Source organism: Tursiops truncatus, chromosome 16 (assembly GCF_011762595.2).
Source record: "Tursiops truncatus isolate mTurTru1 chromosome 16, mTurTru1.mat.Y, whole genome shotgun sequence".
Lineage (NCBI taxonomy): Eukaryota > Metazoa > Chordata > Mammalia > Artiodactyla > Delphinidae > Tursiops > Tursiops truncatus.
The window spans coordinates 29621708-29646515 of NC_047049.1; the positions used below are offsets into that span (position 1 = coordinate 29621708).

General features: G+C 54.5%; 1 protein-coding gene across 6 annotated transcripts in view; it reads left to right on the forward strand.

Moving 5' to 3' along the window:
* The window catches only part of CRTAC1 (cartilage acidic protein 1), a 156102-nt gene that overhangs the window by 107846 nt on the left and 23448 nt on the right, over positions 1–24808 (forward strand). For 2 of the 6 annotated variants that reach the window (XM_073794102.1, XM_033841949.2), the window contains exons 6-13: positions 1662–1796; positions 4940–5085; positions 7666–7802; positions 11314–11396; positions 12241–12341; positions 12779–12947; positions 21989–22134; positions 23485–23527. In XM_073794102.1, the coding sequence (XP_073650203.1) occupies positions 1662–1796; positions 4940–5085; positions 7666–7802; positions 11314–11396; positions 12241–12341; positions 12779–12947; positions 21989–22134; positions 23485–23527 (960 nt within the window). Of the gene's footprint in view, positions 1–1661; positions 1797–4939; positions 5086–7665; positions 7803–11313; positions 11397–12240; positions 12342–12778; positions 12948–16978; positions 18224–21988; positions 22135–23484; positions 23528–24808 lie in introns of those variants that run through there. The other 4 variants (XM_073794103.1, XM_033841948.2, XM_033841951.2 and 1 more) reach the window with 3 other exon arrangements.

Below are 24808 nucleotides of genomic sequence, written 5' to 3' on the forward strand. Positions count from 1 at the left end.
ATTAGCACAGTGGGAACCTCTGCCCTGTCCAGAAGCGGGCTGGTGAGGGCACCTGGCTTAGCATCTCAGGTCTGCCTGAGTGCCCATTAACTTTTTAAAAAAATCACATGCTGGTGCTCTAATAACTGCTCTCATTGTACTGAACAGCCCTTCAGAGCAGCACTTTCCAAACTTTACTGCGCACATAAACCCCCCAGGGGTCCTGTTTGGGTGGGTGGGGACCTGAGATTCTGCATTTCTAACAAGCGCACAGGTGATACACCTTAGTAGCAAGGTTGTAGGATTCACAAAGACCTTTACCATCATTTGATCCTCTTATTTTTCTCACCTCATTTGATCCTCTCAAAAGCCCTGAAATAGAAAAGGCAGGTCACACTATCTGCATTTTTCAGATGAGAAAAACCTAGGCTAAACGGGTAACGTAAATTGCCCGAGATCACACAACTTGTAAAAAAGCCAAGGTGGGACTAGAATGCATGTCCTGCTTCTGGTCAGGCTGTTTTCTGCACCATAGCTGGGGTAGGAGTGAGGCCGAGGGGAGGCTCTCAAGGCTCTATTTGAAACTCACTGGTTGGGGGTGGTTTGTTCAAGACACCTTAAGATTAGACTTCGTGACATGTCCACATTGATCTTGGGCATTTCAAACCCTAACGGAGAGCTGGCTTGCTTGCTTTCTTTCTTAAAAAAAATATACACCTTATTGGATTTTTTCCTTTCAAACTACAGAAGCACTTCTTGTTACAATAAGCCAAACGATACAGACGTTCCCCAAAAAGGCCAACATACTGTCTCTCCTTCCCTCCCTAAGTCCTACCCCATCAGGGCAGCCAATGCGAACAGCTCGGAGTGTGGCCTTCCCCACTCTTCCCCAAACTCAAAAACAAGTTTGCACAAACACGTATATTCAGAAGTATCATTTGTTTTCCTTTTTCTGGAAAATAAAAATAAGATCACACAATACCATTACCTGGCGAATTGCTTTTTCATTTAACAATACGTCATGGGCGTTCCTCCAAGTCAATACACGGGGCTCTACACAGTCTCTTCAGTAGCTGCAGAAGAGTCCGTCATGCGGATGCACCGTAATCCATTCTGCATCGCTGTTGATGGACAGGCAGGTGCTCGCATTTGTTTCCTACATCAAGCAAAACAAAGTAAGCATCCCTGTACCTGTGGCTGGAACCTGTTTCTTTAGGTCCTTAGAACAGGAACACACCCAGTATCTCGACCAGCATATGTGTGATCAGGGTAAGGCTGGGGGCTGTCAGGGAATCTGTGACTTGATCAAAATGTTGCAGGTAGAGATGGGTTTAGGATTAGTGCCATTCAGCTACCAAAGGGAAGAGAAGGCTCTGTGTGGTGGCCTCTGTGTTCCTCAGCTCACGGAATCATTCCTTCGGCACAAAGTAACTCCATCTTGCTCCTCACTTGCCTCATCATCAGTGCAGTCACCCTCCACGTTGGTTTATGGAACCGTGAGCCCAGATCTGGGCTCCAGGAAGCATCTGGAATGTCAGAATCCGCCCCTCCCCGCCCCCCACCCCTGCCTCTTCCGAGGCATCACCATAGCAGCGTCATGGGCCTCCGAGGCGGCCCCCATCCTCCATGCGGGCCTGGGGCTTTGCTTCTGCCGCTCGGTGAGAGTCGCTGTGCTCTCCCAGGCGGCCGGGGCGTAAGCGTGGGCCCCATCCTCAGCAGCAGTTCCTCAGATATCTTCTGCGACAACGAGAACGGGCCCAACTTCCTCTTCCACAACCGGGGGGACGGCACTTTCGTGGATGCTGCGGCCAGTGCTGGTGAGTAAAACAGCCTCTGTCCTGTGACCCCCACCATCCTACAGGGGACTCTGGTCTGCCCTGCTCCCTCCAGGTCCCACAGGCCCCAGGGAGAGTGGGACAAGTCGTTGTCTGCACCGCACAGGGAAATGTTGCTTGTCACCTTTAATTCCACATCCCCATGGTTCAGGACGCAGGGGATGTTTGTGGCTGGGGAGACAGCGTCTGGAACTCCTGACTGTTATCCATTCTCCAGCGACTGGGATTGGCCCATGCCCCTCTGAGTCCTGCCTGTGTCTCTCAGCACTGGTTTCCACTCTAAGCTGCCTCTCTCCATTTCTTCTCCCCACATCCATCTTAAACATGCAACTCAATCCAATAGCCATTTATTGAACCTGTGCTAAGTGCCAGGCTGGTGCTAAGAGCTGGGGACGCTGACCTGAATAAAGCTAAGATCACCCTACCCCACCCCCCCACCCGCCCATACAAGGCACTGACATTTTAGAGGAGGAAACAGACAAATGAACGAATAGCTATGATATGAAGCAGAATAAAATCTACACAAAAATAGTGCTCCAGGCTCCCAGCTCTGCTCCCCTTCCTCCCTCTGTGTTCATCCATCGTCTGCCGCAGGACCTTTGCACCTGCCAATCCTCTCCACCTGAAGTACCCTCTCCCCCTTCTCTATCTGCAAAAGTTCTATTTGTCCTTCAGCACTCAGCTTAGGTGTTATCTGTGAAGCCTTTCCTGCCTCTTTCTGTGCCGCCTGGCAGAGATTGGCACTGCCTCCTCTGTATTCCCACTGCCTTTGCATGTGCCACTCACTCAGGCTCCTGCATCACTATAATAATCTGTCTGTGTCTGCAAAGACCGGGACACATAATAAAAGTATGTGGATGTAATCAGTCTGCCCTTCAACCACTTCTCCCCACCCACTTCCTCCCCACCTTGCCAAGGAACGGGAGGTTTGATCTCTCCTTCTTGGTGGCGTAGGGACGAGCTCCGGCCTCCGGAAGAAGAGGTGAGCGGGGCTGCAGACACATAGATCCAAGGTCCTCCAAGCGCCAGCTGGTGCTGGCAGCTAGCATCCAATTCCTGAGCAGGTACTAATCCATTCTCTGTGACTTACAAGTACCTGCCCTTCCAGCACTCTGCCCGGGAGTTCCCATTTTGAACACCCCACAAATGCACCCTTGCAGCCAGTCAGCTCCCCTGTTCTTCCCGGGCAAAGCTAAAAGAGGAGGCAGCTCCCCGGCCCGTCCTCCCATGCAGCTCACCTGTTAAACGCTCCAGCAGCAAATTTTCTCATTGCTGAAAAATCGTAAAATGAAGAGGAGGTGGTGGTGGAGAAAACCTAGAGGATTTGATAAGGTGTTAAAGAGACGGAAGCAGAGGTGAGCGAGCAAGTTGGAGTAGGAGAAGGTATCAGACGGGAGGAGAGAGGAAAGGTGCTATGCCCGTAATTGAAAGTCAGAGTGATTGCAGGGGTTTAACGAGACATGTCAAGAGGGCATTCATCACCCAAACAGATGCTGCTGTGAAGTGCAGCCTGGCACCGATTATTCTCGTGAAAGGGAACCAGCTCCTTGTCAAGGTGCCTCATAGATAGGAGAGAAATGGGCCAACACAGAAGGCCACCGACATTCGGGCTGGGGAGTTTTGCAGAGAATTAATGGGGTATTTCATCCTAGAGGTTGGAGGCTGCCCCCATGCCTTTGCAAACCCTCTTTCTCCAGCCTGGGTCTCCCTGCCTCTTCTCCCCCACCCCCACCCATCCTCGCCTCCCCAAGGGGATGCCCAGCCCCCAAGGTTCTCAGGGGGGCCCCACCTTGCTTTCTGCTGGCCCCTATCCTCAGGATCTCCGTATCTGCAGCTGGCAAGAGCTCGCTGTGTCCTGGGTCTGTGATCCCCGTCCCCCATCATATTGTCCTATCACCTGCCATCTCTGAGGGCCTGATGACCAACGGCAGTTTGTCCTCCAGAAGACTCAGCATGGGTATTCAGAGCCGGCCTCCACTGCCTGTCAGCTCTGCACTTGACCTGAAGGATCATGTCTGCCTTGGGCAACTAGGAGGTCAGGCCATCCCTCTGGGCAAAGCCACCTTCCATCCTCCCCCAGGATCAGCTCAGTCCCACTGACCACTGGTAGATGCAGGGACAGCACAAACAGGTGACACTGGACCCACAAGCTTTCTTCCCAGATCTCACAAGGCACACTGTGCATTTCTTAGTCATGGTGCTGTATTTTCTCTGCTGTCACCAAAGTCCCTGGTCGCCTTCTGTCAAATTATTTATGTCTCTTCATTCATTCAGCAAGTGTTTACAGAAAAATACCTGGTCACCACAAGCACTGAGATAGACTCTGTGGGAACACAGGTAAACAAGAAGACAGACCCTCACCTCATGGAGTGTAAGGTCTAGTAGGAAAACTGGACCCCACAAAGGAACATAACTGCACGTGTGATCAGCTCAAGGGAGGAGAATGGGAGGCTGTCAGGATGAATAGCAGCGTGGGTGGGAGGGGCTTATTTTCATGGGCGTGGTCAGGGAAGGCTTCCTTGAGGAAGTGACATTACAGCTGGGAGCAGAAGAAAAACAAGGAGCCAAGTAACCAAGAGCGTTCCAGAAGGAGAGACCAGCTTGAACAAAAGCCCAGAAGCTGGAAAGAGCTTGGGTCATTTGAGAAATGAAAGGAATCCCGGGTGGCCGGTGCATATGCGGAAGGGGGAAGAGTGGTACCAGTTAAAGACCAGATAACGTAGGCAGGGGCCTTGTGCTCCCTGGGCAGGAATTTGAACTTGACCCAAGAGTACTGGGGAAGCACTGAAATTTGAGCAAAAGAGTGATGATCAACTTAATGTATCCCAGTGTCAGGGGTGGCTGGGGAGGGCTTTAGTCCTCCAGAATCTCCACAAGTCTCCTTTCCTCAGCCCATGCTGCCCCCAAAACGGGTAAAAATAGTACTTTCTGGGCAAGTGCAGCTTGAAGGCAAGTCTCTGGTTCTCTCTGCAACCAGGTGGCTGCCGACCTTCGGCCCCTGTGGAGAGATCGGGACAGGATGAGGCTCACCCTCCCTTGCTGCTCTTCACGGGGCCCTGGCAAGGTGAGTGTTTGTGGAGCCTGCAGGGCGCCCTGCCCTGAGGGCGCCTGCCTTTCCTCCCCAGGTGTGGATGACCCCCACCAGCACGGGCGAGGTGTCGCCCTGGCCGACTTCAACCGTGATGGCAAAGTGGACATCGTCTATGGCAACTGGAATGGCCCCCACCGCCTCTATCTGCAGATGAGCGCCCATGGGAAGGTGCACTTTCGGGTAAGAAGGAGCCTCTGCCTCGCTCCCCTGCTTTGTCATCTTGGGGTTGCAGCCCCGCCTGTGCCTCCCCCCAGGCTGAGTAGGGGCTTGTGGCTCTGCAGAGCCTGGGGGCGGGGTGGCCACAAGGAAGGTAGCATCTGGGGGACAATGGGCTCCTGCCTGGGCTGCTGTGATGTCTGTAGTGCCCAGCGCACGGTCATGGGCAGAGGAGAGAGAGCAGCCTTGCAAGGTGCGCGGCAGCAGGGCAAAGGCCCAGTGAGGTGGGCTTCACTCTGGGTCGGGGGCATTTTCCCATAGCCTGGGCCTGAGCTTTTCAAATTGAGGCTCAGGCCAAGGGCACAGTGGGGCTGGCGGGACAGGGGAGGTTGAGGCCACAGAGCTCCCAACAGTTGCCCCTTCTGGACAAATGGTAGGTGGGGGACAAGGTAACCTTGAACCCCTCTCTGTGCCCCCTCCCTGAGCTATCAACCGTCTGTGACACCAAGAATTCTTCAGAAAGACTGGTGACAGTAAGGGATGTACCAGCAGCCCAGTGAGCTTGAGTCTGGGCCTTTCTCAGGAGGGTGATGGAGAGCATGGGGTGGTCAGAGCTGACCTCCGGGAGTCAGGGTGCTTCTGGAGGTACCTGGTCTTGCCAAAAGCCCCCGAGGAAGCAAGAAAGTGGCGGCATTTGCCAGAAGCTTGATGGTCCCAGGGGAGTCAGCAGGGCCCTTATGTCTGGGGCACTGCCACAGCCCCTCCCCTGTAGGCAGCCGCCTTGGGGTGCTCAGGGCCAGCCACTCATTCCCTGCAGAGGCTCGAGACCCAGGCTCTCTGGGTGAAAAAGAGGTGCATCCTGGCCATGGAGAAGCTGCTCCTGGGATCCTGGATGATTTCCACCTTTATTCAGCTTTTCCTTCTAACCCAGGTTCTCAACCAGGGGTGATTTCGTCCCTACCCCAGGACATTTGACAATATCTGGGGACATTCTTGGTGGTCACAAATGGGATAGAAGGTGCTACTGGCATCCAGTGTGCAGAGGACAGACGTGCTGCTAAACGTCCTACAACGCACCGGCTGGAATAATCTAGTCCCAAATGTCAACTAACTCTTCTGATAGCCCAGCCCCAGAGCTCACAGGAGCAATAATAAGAATAAGAATGGAGACCCCATTTATCAGGTGCCTTCTGTGTGCCAGGAACTGTGCTAAGCATCTTACATATATTATCTTGGAAGCCCAGGCAGCCAGTGGGGCAACCCCGAGGGGCCTATGTAGGTTTCCGTTAGAATAATAACAACTTCGAGATCCTGAGGTCTCTTTGTTACCAGCTCTCAAGGCCCTCTTCAGCCCACCCTGGACAGCGGGCCAGGCTCCCAGTCAGCTTCATCACTGCGTTGTTGGGGACAGCCTATTCCCCTGGGCAACCCAGAGTGGGCAGCTCATTCCTGTGGCCAGGGGAGAGGGCCTGAAGTAGGAGGCCCAGGGGCAGGGCCAGGGCAGAGGACCACTCCCAGAAACCCCAACTGTGCCCTTCCCAATTCTCCCCACGTGGACCCTGGGACTTAGACAGGCTCCTGCGTCTTTAAGGGACAAACCCACCCAGAATGGATGTTCTGCTGAGAACCAAAAGGTCGCCCTCCACAGCTCTTCTATTTCAAAGGCAAGTTCCACAGGTGGGACACTTCGCCAGGCCCACCGAGGCCCTCTTAGCACGTTGACGTCCCTGCTGGGCTGTCCTGGGTCTGGGGTCTCCTCGTGAGCCCTGCGCAGAGGTATCTGATACTGCAACCCCCCAAGGCAAATATCTCAAAAAAAAAAATCAAAAGACTCCCAAGAAACAAAGTAAGGTAATAAAGGCAGCAAAAACACAGCTAAAGGCCACCTCTGCCACCTTTCATGAGGCTGATGTGGGCAGGGCCAGGACAGAGTGCCAGGGATCCACCTGGTGCCCACCCTGTGCCAGGCGCTTTACACGCGGTGCTCACAACCTGGACAGCTGTTATTCATCTCCGTGTCACCAGTGAGAAAGGTGAGATCCGAGCGGTTAAGTAACCTGCCTGAGGCCACACAGCTAGTCTGCGGAGAAGCCTGGATTTAAATGCACAGCACTGCCCAGTGCCCTCCCGGCCTCCACCTCTCACTGCGGAGGACGAAGGGCACGTACTAGGAAGGGCATAGCGTCTGGAATCAGAGCCCTGGTGACGGCCCCCACTCATTAGCTATGACAGTGGGCAATTCCCCTTCCTCTCCAGGACTCAGTTACCTCACCTGTAGAATGGGAGTGCTCACATCAGCCCTGCCTCGAGTGACTGATGGGAGGGCCCCATGTGGTCCGGACCAGGGAACAGCAAGGTGCTTCACCAGTGTGAATTAGGACTGTTCCTCTTACCTCCTTGTTCTCCTACAAGCAGCCTGAAGTTTATGTGATCCTAAACACAGCATACCTAGGGCCCTTACAGGGAAGGTGACAGAGGACGTGCTAGGTCAGGATTTTATCTTTGCGCGTACGCGCACACACGGGGGTGGGGAGAGTTGGCCTCTAGGCCACCCCCATCGCCCCACGCATCTGTCCGCTGACCTGCAGCCCTCTCTCCTCCCAGGACATCGCCTCACCCAAGTTCTCCATGCCCTCGCCTGTCCGCACAGTCATCGCTGCCGACTTCGACAATGACCAGGAGCTGGAGATCTTCTTCAACAACTTTGCCCACCGCAGCTCTTCAGCCAACCGCCTCTTCCGGTAGATGCTTCAGCCTGGCTCGCGGCTACTCAGCCTTCGTGGGTGGGGGTCAGGGAGGAAGGCTTAGGACTCAAAAGAGGAGCTCCAAGGGGAGGGAGGAGGAAGGTCCCCTGACGAAGGAGCATTAGAAGCTGGAAGGACAGGGATTGAGCAAGAGGCTGAGAGAACGGGGGGTGGAAAGGTGAGGCGGGGAGTCCTGGGCCTCCTGCTGTTGGGGAGGAAATGGTCAGGGGGACGTGCACAAAGTGTGCCTAGCAGCCAGGCTCCACTCTACCACCCAAAGGGGTTCCAGAGCCAAATCTGTTTGGGTGCATCTGGATGAAGCAAAGACAGGCAGGTGTATTGACTACAGGACTTCTCAGAGCCTTTAACGTGACCATGAGTATTTTTACTTTCCAAGAGGTGAATGGAGTATTCCAAATAGATTTCAGTACAAGATACTTCTTTCAGAGATTTTTCTCTTGGGATTGGTGCTCTGCTAAACATCCTTTGGGAAATGCTGAATGAAACAATTAATGGTAGATGAGGGAATGGTAGACAAGAATGGAGGCAACTGAGCACTGCATGCAGGGAGGAAAGGTTCGATTTTTCTCTGATTGGGGTCCAGAGACCACTGGCCTCAGAACCACCCAGAGTGTTTATTTAAAGTAAAGAATCCCTGGGCCCGCCCTGGATCTCCTGAATCAGAATCTCAGGGGCTGAGGCCCAGGAATCTGTCTTTTTAACGCGTACACTAGGCATCAGGTGATTCTTATCCCACCAACGTTTGAGAACTGCTGTTGGGGAACAAACCTCAGGACACATGCAGCCCTGGTTCCTGGCCTAAAACATGCTAATGGGCCTCAGCAGCAGGTGGCAAGAGGAGGGTGGGCCAGGGGCCTTGGAGGCAGGAAATGGGCCAGAGCACCTGCTCAGTTCCCCAAGGCCCCCGTCCCCTCCCCCAGAAGGGCCCTCCACTATTAATAAAAGGCGAGAGCTGTGACTAAGCGTGTTTTAAAATATAATTATTAACAAAGCATCAATCCCGACCAGCTGTAATCACCCCCTGAAGGCACCAGATTTGCTAATTAGGTGCCTTGCAAGAAGCTTTTTCACAACTTCCAGATTAATTGCGGAAGATCAATTGCTCGTTAACAGAGACTCTGCTTTCCTTCTCTGGCTGATAAAGTGTCACTCGCCAGGGCCTGGAGCACCAAGGAGTCTCTGTGGCCCGAGCACCCAGGCACCTCCTCTGCCTGTCTGGCCTCTGTCAAACCTCCCAGCTTCCCTCCCGCCACCCCAAGGGCAGGCTGGCCCCGGGCTGTCTGCGGACAGGGTCACCACACGGTCACCCTATGGGTTAGTGTGTTTGTTTCCGCACAGCGTCAGTGGAAGCCACTTCCCAGTTCCGTGGCTGTGCCCCGAGTCCCTGTGGCAGACGGCTGGGTCTGGAGCTCGCAGCAGAGAGTGTAGGGGCTACAGCTGGGGCCACCACTCAGCTGGCAACTCTAGAAGTTGAGCCCCTACCTGCCCCATACCACGTGGGCTTGTCACGTGTCACCGAAGGAAACATGGTGGGCTCCTTGTAGGAGTCACCAGGGATGCAAAGCCTCGGTGTGTGTGAGTCTGCCGGCCCTTCAGCGATGCCTGGGAAACCAGGGAACTCATCACCCACTCCAGGTGCTTAAGAAGAGTGCAGAGGCCCTGTTAACAATGGCAGGGTGACAGGCATGAGCAGGGACAGTCCCAGGCCGGGCAGGATGTGCGTTGATCTGGTCCCATGGCTCCACCCTGCACACTCCCTCTTCTCTAGCTGCCGCCCTGTGTCCAGTCCTGCAGAGCAAGCTGTTGAAAATGCGAATCTGACCACACCCCTCTTCCACTTAAACCCCTTAGAGGCTCCCCACTACCTTCCCTTCAATACATCCCACAGGCTGGCTTTGTCCCCAGCCTTGTCACTCTCCACTCCCCAGTTTACACCTAAGTGCCAGACACCCCAAGCTTTCCGTTCTGGGCTGCACCAGGCCTGGACCCCTCAGGCTGCCCACACCACCTGCCTCTCTCTCGCTTCTGAGTGACACAGACTCACTCATCATTCTGGTTTCAGCTTTGTTGACCCTTCCTCCGAGAAGCCTGCCCTGGTTGCCCAAATCTGGGTGAGTTTGCCCAGCTCTGCCCTGGAACTTCTGGGCTTTAGCCTTAGAAACCCCTAACTCCGTTGTCACCTGAACCCAGGGATGGCTCTGCCCAGCCGTGACAGAGCTTGCAGGACACGAGTGGTTGAAGGGACTGTGGATGCTAGCGGGCTGAGGCAGACACACACCTCCGGCAGGTGTGCACACACACAAAAGCACTGCCGGGCATGCGGCTCACTGCCCAGACTGCACACGTGGGTGTGCTCAGCACAGACGCCCTGCGCGGACAGAGGACACCTCCCAGGACATGTGCTCAACCCTGCAGACACCTTGCAGTTCTGCCAGCACCCTCTGCCATCCAGCCACCAGAAGCTCCAGCTCAGGGGACCCTGGCTCCCTCCTGAAAGAAAGCATTGGCCACAGCACAGCCCTCTGGTGACTGTGATTTAAGTGACAGCCCCACCTGCAACGTAAGGGGAGAGTGATACAGATCCTTCCTGGTCCTTTCTCCCCACCCCAGCCCCAAGATTGCTCCACACAGCCAGGACAGAGCACCCAAGGCTGCGAGAATCTACCCAGTGAGAAAAATTAGAGAGGAAAGCTCAAAGCCATCATCAGCGTTCAGCTCAACGTGCAGAAAGAACAGGACTTTCACAGTGGACTTTTCTACAGCAAATATTATCACGATTCAGAGTTCAAAACAGACAAAACCCTAGCAACCCAAAGGGACCCTTTCTTCCCTTTTGTCTCTGGATTCCTCCATGCGCCCCACGGACATGTCTGGAGCTTCCTGAGAGCCAGGCTCTGTGTTAGATGCTGCGGGAGATGCAAAGAAGAGTAATGATACATGGTTCCAGGCTGCAAAGAGTTCGCAGGCTAACTGAGGAGATAAGATGCATTCATATAGAGCTTCAACACAAGGCAGAAAGCGATAAAGGCCAGGAAAGTGACAGAGGCAGAGCAGGAAGGCATCGCTTCTAGCAGGACGATCAGGGAGGGCTTAGAGGAGGTGGCACCGGAGTAGGGGTGGAACCCTGCGTAGCATTCAGAACTCAGAAACCCAGGGCCGCTAGAAGTAATGTGAAGGTCAGTTGAAGGTAGTTGCATCCCTGCCTCTTCTCCATCCATCAGCTGCCCTTCCCCAGGCTGTCTATAATTCATCCATTAGAGAAGGAAAAATCAATATTTACCAACGTGAATTAAAACCCAAGAAAGGCGCAGGCAGGGTCTGTGAGCAGAGTGGCTCTGTCGGCATGCAGGTGGCAGCCCACGTGCAGCAGGGTCTCAGGGTGCTCAGGGGCTGGAGAATGGAGCTAGTGGGCCTCGAGGTCCAGGGAGCCCACTGGGGCTTTGCCAGCACATTGTCGTCCATGAACAGCCTGTCTCCTGTCCCGCAGCATCATCCGTAGGGAACACGGCGACCCCCTCATCGAGGAGCTCAATCCTGGTGATGCCTTGGAGCCCGAGGGCCGGGGCACAGGTGAGGGCACCTGAGGGCTCTGGCCTGCTCTCCCCTGTCTCAGTGCTGCCCTTAGCCTGGGGGGAGGGCGGGAGGGGTGGTGCAGCCAGTCCCACAGCAGGGCTCATCCTATCCCTGCCACTCTGAGGGCTGAGATCCTGGGGCAGGGGTGCGAGTGGGGGAGGAGGCCCTGGGAGTGCCAGGCGGGAAGCAGAGGAGGGGACGGTCCGTTCTCCCAGTCCCAGGGCCGCGGGGTCAGAGGCGTGGGATTCCACGGGCAGTAGCATCTCTGGTAATGTTCTGCCGGGAGGAGAGGCAAAGGCGAGGCTGGGCGTCCTACCGTCTCACCCCTCCTGGCACTCAGCCTGGTGTCAGCGAGCGAGCACTGGATCAGGAGTCCCAGGACTCGGCCCTGCCATCGCCTCGCCTGTGGCCTTGGAAAAGGCGCTTCCTCTTCCGGATCTTGTTCGCCACACCCATAAAATGGGGCTAATTGCATCCGCCCTCCTCACGTCTCTGGGTCGTAGTGAGGACTAAAAGGAGGCCAGGTATATGCAAACCCCCGATAGACTGACAAAAACCGTGCAAATATAAAGGGTGTGTATAAAAGACCAGAAAGCAGCCCTCATAGTCTGAATTATTTGCACCCATGCTTTCCTTCAGAAGTCCAGGGGGAGGAAATGGACCCCCTCTTCCATGAATGAGCGGCCACTGGAAAGGAGAGGAGCTTCAAGCTCCAGTCTTCGATCCCCAGCGCTGTGCTCTTTCCTGCCACACTCAGGGCGTGGACCTGGCACTGGTCAGGAGCCCCCCTCCCCTGTGGGTCTCCTGGCCGATGGACAGAGTGAAATCTGTGCCGTTGCAGGCGGTGTAGTGACAGACTTCGATGGAGACGGGATGCTGGACCTCATCTTGTCCCACGGAGAGTCCATGGCTCAGCCACTGTCCGTCTTCCGGGGGAATCAGGTGTGCCTGGACCTGGGGACCCACAGAGCCCAGCCCAACGTGCCGAGCCTGGGCTGGATGAGGGCCAAGGAGCCCGGGATGCTTGCTTGACCAGAGCGGCAGGAAGTGGACACCCGGGCCCTGGAGGAAGCAAATTCCCAGCAGCACAGTGAACTCCAAGAAGAGCTGCCTCCCAGAAGCCCTTTGCCCCTCAGCCTTCTGCTGGCACTCCTCCAAACCCTGTTTTCCCCGAGTCTATTGGCTTTCCCTCCTCTTTTCCAGGACTGCTCTTTGCAAACTTCAGCCAGTCTGTCTCCCTGCCCGGCTCCCTCCTCCTCTCTTTCCTCTGCCCCTTTTCTTGTCCCCTTCTTTCTCCTTCTGTCCCTCCCTTACCCTCCCTCCCTGTTCCTTCTGCCCAGCCCGCTGATGCCCGGGCCTACCTTCCTCCCTCCCTGCAGGGCTTCAGCAACAACTGGCTGCGGGTGGTGCCGAGAACCCGGTTTGGGGCCTTCGCCAGGGGCGCTAAGGTTGTGCTCTACACCAAGAAGAGTGGGGCCCACCTGAGGATCATCGACGGGGGCTCAGGCTACCTGTGCGAGATGGAGCCCGTGGCACACTTTGGCTTGGGTGAGTCAGAGCTCGGGGCGGGGGGCGGTGGTGGGAGTGCGCGAGTGAGCTATTGGCGGGACGGTGGGTGCTGAAACTGCATCCCGAATCCCGGCGAGATGCAGGGCTCACAGCCTGAGCATCTTCTAGGTACCACGTTACTGTGACACCAGCCACTGGAGGCAGCCCTGCTTTGAAGTGAACCTGAGCTCAGCAGGGAGGTTTTCATGCCCCCTCCTTGCTGGGGTCCGCATCCTGGTGCCTCTGTCGAATTAGTTCACCTTGGGGTCAGAGGATTTAATCCTCCATTTGTCCGAGGCCATGGCCTTGTCCTTCAAACAATGGCCTGCATCGAACCTACCCAAACCAGCTGCTTCCCTGGCCGCGTGGGTGTCGGTTCAGTGGTTAAAATGTCTCACCAAACACCTGGTGCCTTCTCTTGGCTAGAAGCCTTGGGGAAAGCATGCGTGATCAGCGGGAGTGATGTCAGGCCCGAGAGGGTGAAAACTGGTTCTTGGCTGGGGGTGGTATGAAAAAAAATGCTAGTCTTGTGTGTGTGTGTGTGTGTGTGTGTGTGTGTGTGTGTGTACACACATTAAAGACTAGCATTTGATATATATAGACACACATACGTATGTATATATATCTATATGTGTGTGCATGCATGTATATAACATAACCAGGTATACAGTATACCTGTGGTGTTAATAAAATATCACTATACACCTATTAGAACAGCTAAAGTGAAAAATAGTGACGAAACCAAGTGCTGGCAAGGAAGTGGAAAAGCCGGGTCTCTCGTTCGTTCCTGGAACAGCTACTCCAGAAGATGGTTTGGCAGTTCCTTTTAAGACAAAAACTAAACTACACAACTGTTATAGGACCCAGCAGTTGCACTCCTGGGCATTTATCCCAGATGAATGGAAACTCATGTCCACACAAAAATCTATACATGATTGTTCATAGTAGCGTTATCTGTAATAGCCCAAACTGGAAACGACCTTGATGTCCTTCAGTAGGTTAACGGTTCAACAAGCTGTGGTCCCTCCATACCATGGAATATTACTCAGCAATCAAAAGGAATAAACTACTGATACAGCAACTTGGATAGCTCTCATGGGCATTATGATGAGTGAAAAAAAAAGGCCAATCTCAGAAAGTTACATGCTGTTGATTCCATTTATATAATATTCTCAAAATGACAAAATTATAGAGATGGAAAGTAGATCAGTAGTTGCTGGGGGCTAGAAATGGTGAAAAGGAGAGGGGTGGGTGCGACTGTAAAGGGATAGCCCCAGGGAGGTCTTTGTGGTGACGAGCAGTTCTGTGTTTTGATTGTGGTGGTAGTTGCACGAATCTACAGGTGCTCTGCATAAGGTACCTTATTCCATTCTCACCACAACAAGATGAATTAAGAACCATAACCCCCATTTTACAGGTCAGGAAACTGAGGCTGAGGTTAAGTAACCTGCTCTAAATCACACCTCCAGAAAGTAGGGAGATCTGGATTTGGACCCCACTTCCTTGGACGCCACAGTCTGAGGTCTTAACCACTGTGACTTGACTGCCAGACCTCCCGTAGCTGCTCTGTGCGCAGCCAGCCAAGGTCCTTCTGCTCTGCCCCTTTCTTACTGGACATCCATGACCCCTCAGTTACTAGATGACCCAAGTGAGGCCATCCACGCCAAGGTGACTGCCATGGTCTCATAGGTAGGATGTTTATCCAGTTATCTGGCTTGGATATCAACCCACACCCCATTGTACAGATAAGGAAATTGAGGCTCACAAAGGAAATCAGTGGTGAGGCCAGGACTGGGGCTGGTTTCTCCTTCCACACGTCCCATGAGCTGCCTCTGCTATTTTGAGACGTGTATTATAGGTCTTATTGGGTCTCTTCTCTGGCCAGTATCTGTCCCCGCCAAGAGAACAGATCTGCTTCTTCAGCTGGGCAGCCTCAGCTGGGTCATTTGGGGGGATCACAGGGGCCCAAGAGCCTCCACGCCTCTTCACAACAGTCTGCCTCCCCTGCTTAGGGATACGGATCCTGCTCCTGCTTGGGAGTCCCTGACTGCCCTGACGCCAGTCTTTGCTGTTTTGCAAGGCTGTGGGATTTGTTCTGGGTCTGAGCTCTGGTTCAAACTGCTCCACGGGTCCCATGCAGCCTCCCCTGTTGCCGCATCCACTCCCAGAGAGGCGCAGAAGGAAGGCTGCTCTTGGAGACCGGCCCCGGTGGGTCAGCCTTGGGCCTGGCAGTGAGATTCCCTGAGGCCACTCAGCAGGCAGCAGGGCCAGCAGCCGGGGACACAGCGAGGGGCAGGTGGCTCCATGCCTGCAGCTCCAAGGCCCCCACGTCCAGAAGGAACTTCATGGACAGCACAGCACAGGCCTTCCTGATTGATGGAGGGCCAGCAGTGGGGCAGGAAGAGAGGGAGCTGATGGGAAGGCTGGATGGAAGGAAGGATTGAGGAAAGAGAGAGAACAGCGGGGAGACAGACAGAGACGGGGACCAGGGGAAACCAAGAGACGCAGAGAGACATGGCAAAGAGACAGATGAACAGAGAAATGCTCCCTCCCCTCCAGGCTCACAGTTGTGAGAGAGGCAGAGGGACACAGGAGCTCTCGTTGCAAGCAGATTTGGATGCCCCGTCATACTGGCCCAGTGGCTGTGAGGACTGAGATGGGAGAAATTCTCTCTGCTCTGGGCAGTTTTCCCAAGGAAGTGGGCCTTGAACTAGGTCTAGAAGGATGGTGGGAATTTGGAAGGTGTGGATGGGAGCTGAGGAGAGCATCCAGGGGCTGGGCTGGTTTGAAAAAAGGCCAGAGGTGGGAGTGTTCACTGTGTCCACAGAGTAGGAAAGGTCTGGTAGGAGCGGAGTCTGGAAAGGGAGGTCAGGGCCAAACTGTCAGGAGCACGCAGAGCCAGGTGGAGAGGGCGGGCGGAACAGAGGAGCTGCGGAGCCAGGAAAGCCAAAGCCAGGCTTTGCTGTGGGAGGGCAGGGCCGCGAAGGAGCCCAGGAGCCACTCGCAGGGCATAGTTATCTATAAATGTGCTCCTGTGTATTTTGCATGTAATAAAGTCAAATTAGAAGGCTTTAATTTTTTTCTGACTGCAGGAATAATGCATACTGGTTATAGGAAAATTAGAAAATATAACATCATTAAAAACAGAAAGTAAAAATAACCCATAATCTCGCCACTATGTTTGGAATATTAAGCAAAAAGGAAACATTCCCTCTTCACCCTCCGCCAGTGTCATTTGATTCATTTAGTCTCTACTCACTTACTGAGCACCTACTCTGTGCCAAAAACTAACCAGACAAAGAGCCTTGCCACGGCTAACCCTACATTCTAGCGGAAGGAGAAGTAGCATACGACACCTAATAAACGTAACAACTAGGTAAATATATAAAATGTTAGATGTTAAGTGCTATGAAAAAAGAAAATGCAGAACAGGGTGAGGGGATTAGGAACGCAGAGGGGAAGGGGCAGGGAGCAGATTCAAATATAGTGTCCCAGGGTGGCCTTTTCCCAGTTCCATACTTTTGATATGATTTTATTGCATGCAAAATACACAGGAGCACATTTATAGAAAAATATGCCTTGGAACCTTTTTTAGCAGAAATTATTATACTCTCCCTGTTATTCCCAGACTTGCCTTTTTGTCTCTCTCTCTTAACGGAATATCCTGGCCATCACTCCAAGTCTGTGCATGTCTCCTTTGTTTTCCTTTAGTGCTGCACAGTATTGCATTGTGTGGCCACATTCACAATTTGTTTAGCAAGTCCCCTACTGATGGACAGTTTGATGGTTTCCAATCCTGAACAGTTTGTTTTGTGGTATTTGGGCTGAGAAGGGGCAGGTCCAGAACAGGAATGCAGAAAGGGCTGCCTTGACGTCTGCATGACTAAGAAGGAGATGCGGGCCTGAGGCTGCGAGGGAAGGGCCGAGGGCTGCGGGAAGCCCCCCCTCCAGCACCCGCGACGCCCGTGCTCACCCCCTCTGACCCTGCTCCTTCCTCCCTCCAAAACCACCCCTGCCTCCTGACTTTGCAGCAAGGTGCGGTGAGCGGCTTGTCCGTGGACTTGTGTGTGGGTGCACACGTGTGCCTCTCAGCAGCCGCCTCCTGGGCCCTTCTCTTCCCCACGTGCCTGGCCAGCTCATCTCTCGGTGGCTGGAGAAGGAACGCCTCCCAGCTCTGCAGGCCTTTGCTTGGTCAGCACTGAGCTGTGGTTAGAGGACTCAGCTTCTCAGACCCTCCCTGTGCACCCCGAGGATCCAGACTGCATCGCATCACACAATGAAAACTCGGGGACCTTGCTGTGTTGCATTCTTCCGGTGGGTTCCCAGCAGGCCCACTCCATTGTGCAGAGGCCTTCAGCTTCATCCTATAGAACCATTCCACGCGCCCCCGCTCGGGGGAGCCCCTGGCCTCGTTCGCTGCGCCCTCCACCCTGCCCTGGCCTCCCTCTGCTCCCCCCGGTGCAGATGGCCCGCCAGGCTCATACATCAGCGTTTCTGCTCACAGCCCTTGTTGAGTGCCCCACTGGACCCCGGCTGCTCTGAACCGACATCCCAGCCCTGCACACCCACCGCACGTATCCCACACCCAGGCTCTCTGGCTCCGAGCGAGAGAGCTCGGAGCTGAGGCAGCTCTACCAAACCCAGTAAGTGAAAACAAGCGCCAATAATCTCCTTGCCCCACCAGCCCCCGTCCGTGGCTCACCCCCTGGGCCAGCCCACCCCAGGCTTTGATGGCATCCCCAGCCCCTGCACATACCCCCCTCCTTCCTTTCAGCTGATGGTTTGCAAGTGACTCAGAGCTGCCTCCAAGCCGGTTGGTGCTCATTTAGGGAAGGAAAATTCAGTGGCCCACATAAAAATCGCTTTATTAAAGTGCAGAAATCTTCCCCCAACTGTATTCCCACCATCTGTTTTGCTTGTAATGCTTCTGAAAAGCGCGATTCTCTGTGCCTCCTTGGCCTTTGTCCTTTAAAAGCTGCCAGAGGCGACTCCCTGCTGCTCTTAAGGGGCCCTCCTCTGCGCACCAGCTCCCTGGCACACTGGCCCCGCAGGCTGGCAGCTTAAAGGCCCCGTTGGCTTGTGCAGCTGCGTGAAGACTTGAGATTTCTGGGGCAGAGGGAACGGCGGGACCTGGGGGCAGGAGCCTGGGGTCCAGTCCCAGCTCAGACACCTGCAGGTCACTGCATCTTGCCCAGCCTCAGTGTCTACATCCGGGAAGTGGGGATAAACTCTCCCTCTCAGAGTAATTGGGAGGATTCAAGCCAGCCACACCTGTGAGGGCTCCGAAGTCCCTCCCCACATCACCCCCCCCCGCCCTGTCTCCTCTCCCACCCACCCCACCTAACACACATGCTCACACCCTGCTTCTTCCACTTTGAGCTTCTCCCTGATCTTCAACACACATGCCCTTTTCATACCTCTATACCTTTGCCAGTGCTGTGCCCTCTGCCTGGAATGCCCCTTCCTTCCCTTCTCTGCCTCACAAGCTCTTGTTCCTCCTGAATCCTCCAACGAAATGACTTTTAACACCCACCTCTCTCACCAAGTGGTACCAATACTGTGGGTGCACTTTCCCAGTTTATTATAACATAATCACTGTGTTCATTGCCCTCATGGGGCTCAGCTCCTCCAGGATGGGGCCTGGGTCTGTGTCCTTCCTGCTGAATCCCAGATCCCTGCCTGATGCTTGGCCCATGGTGGGCTGGTCATCGGGGTGGGGTGGGCAGTAGAACAAGGGTTTAGCAGGTACGGGCTTTGGGATCAGATGCTCCCTCTCTGGGTAACTGTGAGCAATTCCCTTCTCCTCTCCAAGTTTCATCCCCCTTGACTCTAAAATAGAAATTATAAAACTAGTACCTTCTCATGGGACTGCCGTGAGGATCCAGTGCCCTAACACTGAGAATCACCTGGTACAGTTTGGGGTGCATACTCTCTAGCAGTATTGCCAACATGCAAAAGCCCTTTGGGAACTGCAGGGCGCCCCCCCATGTCTAAGAGATGATGAGGATGGGGCTGCTGAGGGTCCACATCGGCCGGGGCAGGGCTGACATCCAAGCAAGAGCTGTCCTTCCTGGATGAGGTAGAGCTCCCTTCTTACAGATGAGGAAACCAAGGACCCAAGTCGGCTAAGTAATCAGTGACGAAGGAGGGAGCCCTACTGAGGTGTGCGCTCCCCGCGGCTGACTTATCTCCTAGTCCTGCCCCTCCCTGGGTGGAGGAAGGGAGGAAGCAAGATTCAGAGGCAGGATGTAAGTTCGTGGTTGTCTATGAACATTCGGCAGCTCTTTCGAGTTATTTGTGGCACTTCTGTCAGGCTGGAAAATGTATTCATGTAGCTGTTCTGTTGGCTTAGGTGAGAAACATTTGCTCTTCTGTGTCTCCTTTGTTTTTTAGTAGAAAAGTGTTTATTTATTTATTTTTTGCGGTACGCAGGCCTCTCACTCTTGTGGCCTCTCCCATTGCGGAGCACAGGCTCCGGACGCGCAGGCTCAGCGGCCATGGCTCACGGGCCCAGCTGCTCCGCGGAATGTGGGATCTTCCTGGACCGGGGCACGAACCCATGTCCCCTGCATCGGCAGACGGACTCTCAACCACTGCGCCACCAGGGAAGCCCAAGTGTTTACTTTTTACATCTGCCATTTAATTTGGGTGCTGAACACCCTAAAAATGCCACATCTCTTGAACCTCAAGAGACTGCTTCAAAACAGTAAAAGAGGGGCTTCCCTGGTGGCGCAGTGGTTGGGAGTCCACCTGCTGATACAGGGGACACGGGTTCTTGCCCCGGTCCGGGAAGATCCCATATGCCGCGGAGCGGCTAGGCCCGTGAGCCATGGCCACTGAGCCTGCACATCCGGAACCTGTGCTCCGCAACGGGAGAGGCCACAACAGTGAGAGGCCTGCGTACCACAAGAAAAAAAAAAACAGTAGAAGAGGGGGCAGTTGATACCTCCCCAATCCTATTTTCACCCCCTTCCCCCAAAATGAATTATTGTGGAAGGAGGGAGCGGGGCAGTAGGAGTTTATGAGAAATGTTTTCTGGCTTAATAAAGCCAACCCCAGAACCAGCAAGACCAGGCCTGGAAGGGGAGAGTCTCCGCAGGAAGAGAAGCTGCACCGCGTCTTCGGGTCTCTGCACTGTGTGCAAGTCTCTGCTCCAGCGGCCTCTCTCTGGTGCTGCTGCCCCATCGCGGGCACAGGGGCAGGGGCTACTCACCTTTGACACTTCCGGACGGTAGCAGCTGGTCCCTGCCCTCGATAATTCACGGCGGCCCGAGACTGGAACGCTACAAAGAGACTTCTCTGGGGGCCTTGGGTTGGAGGCGGTAATAGAGAACCAAACACAGGGAGGCTCAGGAAGTGGATGATGTGGCTGTCAAGGTGCACCTTCTTCTGGAAGCCCCGGACTGACGCACCGGGCCTTGGGGAGAAAGATGCAGCTGAGTCCTTCCACGCCGTCCTGTCTTAGCTCCCACCCCAGAGCAGACCTCTGCACAGAGGCGTCTGTACATAGATTCCCCACAAAGTCTAGACGTAGCTTCAACCCTTTTCTAAAATATGGGAACCCCTTTCATACGTGAAAATGTTGCACAGACCACCCTCGACCCCCATAGCAGCGATCATTGTAAAATCCACTGGTTGACAGCAGTGACCAAAAGCTGCTATAAATCTGACAGCACTCTTCAGCTTCACTTGTTTTCTAACAGTGTCTGTATGCATTAAGGGGAAAGTAGTGCACACATGTGGGCGACATCATTTTTTCCGCCTACGAATGGTGCTTGGGGGAGTGTATGGATTGGTGGACCCCCGAGCACCAGGCCCACGTCTGGTCAGCCCAGGAGGGTGACTACCGACGAGGGGGCTGCAGCCTCCCTCCTGCATGTGCTGAGCACGGCCCTCTTCCCCAGGTGACTGATGGGAGAAAGGCCCCTCCCAGCAGGTGAGGCCCACCCCCCACTCCTCTCCACCCCAGTCCATCACCATGAGCCTGACCTTGCCTCGGTGACGGGCCTGTTGCCTTAAGCAGGGAGCTGGGGCCGGCTTTGACGATGCCTAAACACCTGACAAATCTTTCCAACCTGCTCCTGCCAGTGATGTAACATGTTGCTTTAAGGATGTGTGCAGGTGGATTCACCATGAATGTTCTCTGAGCTCCACCACCGTTCGTTTCTGTAAACATCTCAGCTTTGTAGGACGGCCTTTCTCTGCCTTTTGGTTCTTTGTCGCCTCAGCTTTTATTTGGAGCTCGGCTCAAATGCTTTCTCCCCAAGAGCCTATCCCTCACCACCCTGACTAGAAAAGCCCCCAGCCTACTCTTACTTCCTTTTTATCCCATCACCCTATTTTTGTTTTCCTCACAGAGCTTGTCAATATCTGGCATTATTTGTTCATCTGTGTGCCTGTCTATCCCCACTAGAGTGGAAGCTCCCTAAAAAGAGGGTTATTCCCAGTGACGGCCCCTAGCAGACTATAAACATCCAATATAAATACAAATACGAATAAACGCAACACGCCTGAGATTAAGTCAGATGTAAAGCTGAGATTTGTCCCCAGGTCTCCCAGATGCCCACCCCCCGCCATGTCCTTCCCAGCATGCTCGGTAAGTGGTACAGCCAAGATCTGAACCCAGGACTCCAAAGTCAACATGTTTACCACCAGGCTTTACTCTCTCCCCTCCAAAATCCACTAGAATATAAGTTCTAGAAATGTGCTGTCCAATATGGTAGCCACTAGCCATGTGTGGCCATTTCAAGTCAGTCAGTTAAAATTAAATTGAATTTAAAATTCAGTTCCTTAATCACGCCACTAGCAGCTACCACAGCTGACAGAGCAGATAGAGAACATCGCCATCACTGCTGAAGTTGTCCTGGACGGCATTGTTCTAAAAGAGCAGGACCTCATCTGCCTTGTTCACTATTTCCCCAGCACTTAGAACAGTGTTAAATTCATATTTTTTATTAGGTGAGTGAATAAATGAACGATGATACTTTTGTGGAGAATCCCTCCCCGCCCCCTGCTCTGCAGCTGATCCTTTCATCCCCTAGGGAAGGATGAGGCCAGCAGCGTGGAGGTGACATGGCCCGATGGCAAGATGGCCAGCCGGAACGTGGCCAGCACGGAGATGAACTCGGTGCTGGAGATTCCCTACCCGCGGGATGAGGACAGACTTCGGGACCAGGCCCCCCTGGAGGTGAGCAAAGGCATCTGGGCCTCAGAGCCAGAAAAGCAAGCCCCACCCATGGGCTGAAGCTGGATTCCCAGGAATCTGCCGACTTTGTTTCTAGAATGATGGAAATCATCTTAGCAAAAGGCAGGCTTCATAGTGACCCCTCCATGCGTAGTTTGCACACCAGTGTCACACCCACATCTCTTCTGCTCCTCGCAGAAATCCTGGCGTATTGGAAGGGCAAGCATTTTTCACCCATTTTATAGAGAAGGAAAACCAAGACCAAGAAAGAGAACCCACCAAAACCGCACAGCCATTTGTGAGCAGAGTTAACAGTTGGCCCCAGGTCTCCCGCTTCACTTCTGGCTCTTTCCAAAGCTTCTGACAGAGCTGTTGCTTCTGAGGGCGGGGCAGGGCCTCTGGGGGCTCCTCAGGAAAGAGCTCTGGACCACTCTCTGGAGAGGATCACGCCATTGTAGATAACAGGGGCCCATGTAAACTCACACAGAAGAGGGGGCTTACAGGGAGGGTTCTAGAGGAGCTCACAAAATGCAAGGGATGCTCAGGGTGAGAGCCATGGCAGCTCAGTGGCCCCAGGAGCTCAAAGACCTTTGCCATTAGTGCACTGGCTCTGGGGGGAGAATTATCCTTCCCCAGGAAGCCGCACCAGCACCTCATCATTTGTCTTTTCCAACAGTCAACATTGCTGTCTTGTGTAAAGTGTTCTGTTTCGAGTCCCCGGCCACCCCACCTCCAGCCACCAGCCTGCTGTCTATGAGACCTCCACATAGACACAGCAAAGCCTCCACAGCCCGGCGTGACCAGGCGCCAAAATCTGTCTCAGCCTCACTTAGTTCAGCTTCTAGCCGCAAAGCCTTTGAGTCCCTCCTCCTGCTGGGATGTCCACCTCTTGTCCAGTCAGCCCTGCCCAGAGGTGGGGGACGGCCTGGCTTGCAGGCACCCACCCCTTGTGAGTGGGGAAGGTTCTCAGAGAAGGGGGTGCGGGGAGTGAGCAGACACCTCTAAAAGCTTCTCCACCCCTCTCTACACTTTGCCTTCCTGAGACCCGGCCTGTCTCAGGGTGATGCCACAGGAGGGACAGACTCTGTTAGGTGTCCCGGTGCAGGCGTGTGGATCCCATGCAAGGGGAGTGAGCAGGAGTTTGCACGGATCTGTCCGTGGCCTCCCCGCCCAGTCTCCTATTCTCAGTGCAAGGGAAGGGGCCTGGCGGGAAGGGGATCTCCCAGGCGCAGAGCTAAGAGCAGCCCTCATGCTGGGGTCAGGGTGACAGCTGCTCTGCGGCTGTAACTAGGAGGGGACCTGAGATGGGATCTTCTCAACTCACTAGTGTCTCTGCTTCTGCCTACCTTGCAGTGCGGCCAAGGATTCTCCCAGCAGGAAAATGGCCATTGCATGGGTGAGTTGCCTGCCGGTACCAGGGGACAAGGCAGAGGCCGGCCTCTCACTGGGGAATGTCAGCCTGGGCCCTGGCAAGGCTCAGGTTGCAGACAAGGGGCGGAAGGGTGAGGAGGCGAATGTGTTGTTTGTCCCTGAGGCTTCAGATGCCAAGACCACCGCCAGGTGACTCGGCAAGGTGGGAGTGATGGTAGTGACCAGCAGGCTGAATGACTGCCGCTCTGGGAATTGACAGTGCTTTCCTGCCATGCATACAGAGAGAATGAGCATGGGGAACAGACGCACAACCATCTGGACAGAGCTCACAGGGAGGCCTGGCTCCCAGGGGGCCGTGGTGGCTAGGGCGGGTGTGCATCCTCCTTCCAACAGAACAGCAAGCAAGGGGGCCGGTGAGCAAGGGTGGGCATGGCTGGGGGGCACTGGAGCAAACCAGAGTGCAGCATGTGGTCACAGTACAGAAGGGAAATTGCAGCCTTGTGCAGTGCTGGCGGGCACGTAACTACAGCATGGCCAGGCTCCGTGAGGCAGCTCTGTGAGGGTCCAGGGACCTTCTAAAAGTCCCCCGAGGATCTGGAATGGGCAAGGGGCAGCCTAGAGGCTCAGCACCCAGACGGTCTTCAACCCAATGTCTTCCATCCCAGTGACCAGCAACGAGGGGTCAGGCCAAGGATTCCACCTGCCCTTTAGATGCTCAGGCAGCTTTCTTGCCAAGTCCCCTCTGCAGATACTCATCAGCCCCAGGTGAATGCGTTTGCTACTGAGATGCAAGAGTAAACAAGGAGGACGCAGTCCCTGCCCTCTTGGAGCTTAGAGCCAGTGGGAGGGACACACAAGTAAACAGCGATGACCACACAGCCTGAGCAGGGCTGGGGCGGGGGAGGGGAGGGGACTGTGGGAGCACAAAGGTGGGGTCTTAAACCAGTCTAGGGAGGGTCCAAGAAGGTGTCCCAGAGAAAGTAAGGTGTGAGTTGAGACCTGAAGGGTGATGAGGGGTTCGCCCGGCAGAGGGGAGAAAGTGTTCCAGTGGAGGGCGCTGCATGGGCAAAGGGCCACAAGTGAGAAGTGGAGGAGGATGGCTCGAAGGGGGGCTTGAGGAAGAAATTAGTCCCCTCTGCTCTTCATGTCCCCACAGACAGTGCATGTACACAGAAATTCCAGCTCCTTCCCCACGTGCTGGGCAGACCCCATGACACCCCCAGTGCAGCCGCCGCTTCCTTTCACCATCCAGCAGACATCTGTGTGCGTCGTACATAGCACCCCGCTCGGGGAGCTGGGGGTGCAG